General features: G+C 42.4%; 1 protein-coding gene across 1 annotated transcript in view; it reads left to right on the forward strand.

Annotated features, from left to right (window-relative positions):
* Nucleotides 1-3,857: 3,857 nt before the first annotated feature.
* Nucleotides 3,858-4,880, forward strand: part of MPC2 (mitochondrial pyruvate carrier 2) — a 4,639-nt gene continuing 3,616 nt past the window's right edge. The window contains exon 1 of the mRNA XM_009640474.2: nt 3,858-4,398. Coding sequence (XP_009638769.1) covers nt 4,390-4,398 — 9 coding nt within the window. The 5' untranslated portion in view covers nt 3,858-4,389. The remainder of the gene's footprint in view (nt 4,399-4,880) is intronic.

Genomic DNA, 4,880 nt, shown 5'->3' on the forward strand with positions numbered 1-4,880 from the left:
TGATTCTGACCCGGGGAAAACCGCCGGAGAGTGGGGCTCCTGCTCGGTAAAGGAAAACTTGTTTTATTTGGAAAAAACAAAAAAAGCCAGGCGCGATCCTGACGGTTGCTCCCGGCTCCTGCGATGCCCGAGTGTGCTTGAGAGTCACTTTGGATCCGGGGTACAGCTGGGCTACCTGATCCTAAGCCAGGGGAGGTGATGATTTCCAAAGGAGGCCACAGGCTTCAGCAGTCACTTCTTTCAAAAGCATCTGCTGAAAAAAAAAAAAAAGGGGGGCGGGTGGGGAGCGCTGCAAGGATTTCTCATCTTGAAGTGTACCCTGGCTTAAGTCAAGCTGCTGTTTGCTGTATTTTCTTTCTGCCGAATCTGGCGCTGCTACCAAAGACAACTCCTGCCCTTCGTGAATCCGCTCTCGCAGCCGAAGCACTCCCGTGGAAGGGCTCGAGTTTCCCTGAAATGAGCTCCCCTCACCTGACCTAAAGCTTACCTCTACTTGAGCAAACAGGGGGGTTTGTGTGTTATTAGGGAGAAACCTCTTGTAAAATGATTTGCTTCGGTGCCATTTAGGTGATGTTTGTCGTGTAAACAAACATGACAGGTTAGTTAAAAAGAGTGCTTGATAAAATCGTTAAATTCCATAGGCTGCTGTTCCCACTGTTTTGTTTCAGTGTGATACGCATCCTTGACTCTTCACCTACCTGGAATATGCACTGTGAAAATGGACTTTAGTTTTTAGTCCGTTGCTCCATCCTCCTGTGACAGTCCTTTCTTGAAATGAAAATCCTTGCTTTAAAGAAATCACAATTAAAGAGTGAAAACTGCAGTTATCACAATGTCTGATTTGTACTGAATTCATTAGACCAATACATATATTTAACTTTAATGTAATTTTTGTATATAAAGGGTCAGTATGTCCAGCACTTCCATTGTAAAGGTGCCAAGACTCTGAGTGCCACATTCATCCTGTGTGAAAGCCAGAGCACAAGTTTTATGAGGCGTGGCTGAGGGAACTGGGGTTCTTCAGCCTGGAGAAGAGGAGGCTGAGGGGTGACCTTATCACCCTCTACAACTCCCTGGAAGGAGGCTGTAGCGAGGTGGGTGTTGGTCTCTTCTCCCAAGTAACAGGCAATAGGACAAGAGGAAATGGCCTCAAGTTGTGCCAGAGGAGGTTTAGATCGGATATCAAGAAAAAATTCGTTACTGAAAGGGTAGTCAAGCACTGGAGTGGGCTGCCCAGGGAAGTGATTAAGTCCCCATCCCTGGAGGTATGGGTAGACGAGGTGCTTAGGGACATGGTTTAGTGGTGGAATGGCAGGGTTAGGGTAACAGTTAGACTTGATGATCTTAAAGGTCTTTTCTAAACTAAATGATTCTATGATCCTAAACGTGGCAACTTCCAATTGCTTTTAGTGAGTACAAGGCATGGTGCGCACTGGGAATGTCTATGTTCATTCTTCATCAGAACTGTAGTACTAATTGAAAAAGGCTTTGGAGGTTCTCTTGCAGTGTTTTTTGCTTCATGCAACTGCCTCTGGGCTGCTTTTGTTCACCACCATAATGTTGAAATTAAAAAAAAAAATAAATCCATTTTTTAGGGACTCTGTGTGTGTATGTATGCATATATACATATATATCTGCCGTGGTCCATACTGATGGAGTGAGAAAAGCCACAGAGCAGGCAGGTATCAAAACTGAACCTCTGCCACTTCTGGTTCAGCCTTGAATGTCTTGAAGATGGGCCTCTGAGAAAGTTATGCAATACATGTCACTCTGACTACAAAATAAGTGGGTTAGAAATGAAAGGCTCACATTTTATCTCTGGCGGTATCTAAGTTTCTAGTCCAATTTAGGAATATGAATGTCATTATCATGACATTATAAATCACTTGCAAGAAATTAAGAACAGTGTTAATTCTTTTCTGGCACAAAGCAAGCTTCCAGTAAAACAGTTGATGCCTGGTCTGAAAAGCTGTTCCGTTGGCTGGCATTGCACAGGGCAAGGCTGCTGGAGGACAGCGAAGGGCCTGGGTTACAGCACACCAACCTCCCTGGCTGCCACGGAGCAGGGAACAACACTCTTGGCAGCCACGGATAAGCATGGGCTGAGCTTGTGCTCCCTCTCCTTTGTCCTCTTTGGTTCACTTTGGCTGATTAAACTAAACTCTCCAGGACAAAGACTTCTTGCATTGAATAGAAATCATGAATTCAGTAAACTGGACACATACATGGATATCCAAATTAGCCTCTGGTATGTCCCTGCTCTGATGTGCTGCTGTCACATTCACCCTTGAAAAATTCTGGGTGTCGGGATTGGGGAGGAGCTCACCCGGGCTGGCTGCTTACTGGCATGCCTCCAGGAGGGGTGTTCGCTTGCGGTGTTTGACAGTCTGCCCTTCTAACAAGCTTGGCTTGGTACCTCACTCAACTTCAGTTGTTTCTTACTTTTGTGGTCAGCAATTTTAAGCTGTCAAGTTATCTATTTTTAATAAAAATTGACAGTCTTCTTGAAAACTTTACTAGTTGTTTAGGGAATGTCAATTTAATAATTCATACTCACCCCACATTCTCCAGTACTCCAAACCTGAACTTGCATTTTAGAAGAAGAAAATAGATGATAACAATTAAAGCTACTTCTGTGGGACCTCTGTAAGACTGATTTATAAAGACTTATATTTGCAGCCTGATGCTGACATACTAAGTAGCTGCTTAAGAGAACAGCAACTGAAGTTTATATCTTTAAAGGATGAATGTTGAGCTGTATTTATTCAACATTAGACAGTTTTAGTGGCTGCACAACCCCATGCATCCAAAAAAAAATTAAATCCTATGTAGGTAGAAACATTCAGTTATCCAAGCGGAAGGTAATGTGCTAGTAGTTATTAACTGCAGTTTGAAACTTGATCACCATCGCAGGCGGCGTGGGTCTAAGCGGGCTTTATGCAAAGCCACCAAGCCAGTTTTTGTTGCGTTCAGCGTTGCAGCTGCCCTGCCCTTTTACAGGGCTTAGGTGGCTTTAAGGTGATGGAGCAACTGGTATTTGTAGCAGTTACTCTTATCCCCCAAATTACAAGTTGCTTCACAGGTGCTTGCTGAAGAAACCTGACAGTTCGTTTTTTCCCAAGTGGTAGTTTTAAAGCTGAGGTGCTTAAAACAGGGAGTTTTATACTAGTTTTTATACATACTGCAAGGCCTTTTTAAGGCTGAATTGTTAGTGAAAAATTAGCTCACATAAAAACCAAGCAACCAAAGTCCTTAGTGTTTATCATTTATATTCAAAAACTTTACTCGTAATATGTAACATATTACACTGAAAACTTGGCTTAATCTTGCATGTTCTCAGAACGCTGAGCAGTGGCCTAGTGAGACCTAAAACTTAATGTTTTGATGAAATCGGAACCAGTGTCCTAACCGTCTCTCAGTGTGGTGGGTTGATACTTTGGGTCGTGGTCTCTCTTTTAAGACTTTGAGCAGTAGTCCTGGATTAGTGATTTCTGGCACAGTTGGCAGTCTGCACCTTGTAGATGTGGCATTACAGTACTTTGTTTTAACCCAACCAGTTGCCATTTTAGCGCCACTGTAAGTTACATGTATTTGTAAGAGAGAGGGTTTTCCCTCATCCCATTCCATTGAGTTTTCTCCCTTCCTTCTGTAGATTTTGTCCTCTTCTCCCATAATCCTCCTTTGCCTGTTGGGATATTATTGGGGTGTGGGGTTGATTGGGTGGGAAGCTTTTTTTCTGCTAGAAAGCCACGGCTATTGAGAGGTGCAGATCAGAGGTATGCGAGGACACTCTCCTTGCAACATTTACCGCTACTTAAGTTTGCAATTTCACCAACTAATGCTGCTGTACACCATGTCTTCTGCAGCACGAAGAGGTGGGCTGTGAGTTGGGAGGGGAAGGAGGGACTGACTTGTTACAGTACCAATTTTGGAATTTTAGTTTACAAGGTTCAGTTGATAAAGATTTCGAATACTAATTCTGCTAGTCCAGCTGTAGAGTAGCTTTTAATCATATAGAAACTCTTCACTATTCCTAGGCCTTATCCTAACTCTTTTCATTATAAATACATTTTGCCTGCTCTAGTGTCCTTGTTTGCTTAAAAGTGAAAATACAAAATCCTGCTCATCTGTTGCAGAAATGGGTGGACCGATTACACAGCTGAAGGTTGATGCACTGAGTTGATGAACTTATGAGTACTAGGTGTTAGAGCTTGTACAGTGGTAGAAACTGTGCTAATATACACAGTTTGTTATTTAAAAAAACCAAAACAAACCCAAAACTTACTGTGGGTATTAAAGCAGCCACATCTCACTGAATAATTTAACTTCTTTTCCTTTTTCCCTCCTCCTCCTGCAGGTCCCAAAACAGTGTTTTTCTGGGCACCTATTATGAAATGGGTAAGTATAAGATGCCAGCAGCTGTCTGGATGTCAATCAGAGCGCAATCTGCAGCAACCTGTTGAGCAAGCAATAGTTTCCCAGCAGATATCTGAGCCTAAAAAAGGATTTAATACCAAGGCTTTAATTTTTATATGTGGGGAGGAACAAAATTAGCCTTAATAACACATATAGCTCAACATGCAGGTGATACTGCAGGGGAAACATGCTGTGTGGAAAGACTGTACTCTTTGCTGAAAGTTTCACAAATATTTCTCTTGTGAAACACTACCTGTTGCTCAAGGTAAGCATGTGCTATCATATAATTCAAAACTCTTAAAGCATGTATTTCTTCTCAGATTGAGGAATTTGAGGAGTATCTTAAGGAAGCCAATTCCTAATCATCAAAGTTTGAAGGCAGGTTAAAGCTTGTCAGAGTGCAAGGTAATCTTAAGAAAACACATGCAGCCAGTGCCTAAAAAAATAAAAAAAAAGAGAGAGAG

The sequence above is a fragment of the Egretta garzetta genome, unplaced genomic scaffold, assembly GCF_000687185.1.
Source record: "Egretta garzetta isolate BGI_Z169 unplaced genomic scaffold, ASM68718v1 scaffold516, whole genome shotgun sequence".
Classification (NCBI taxonomy): Eukaryota; Metazoa; Chordata; class Aves; order Pelecaniformes; family Ardeidae; genus Egretta; species Egretta garzetta.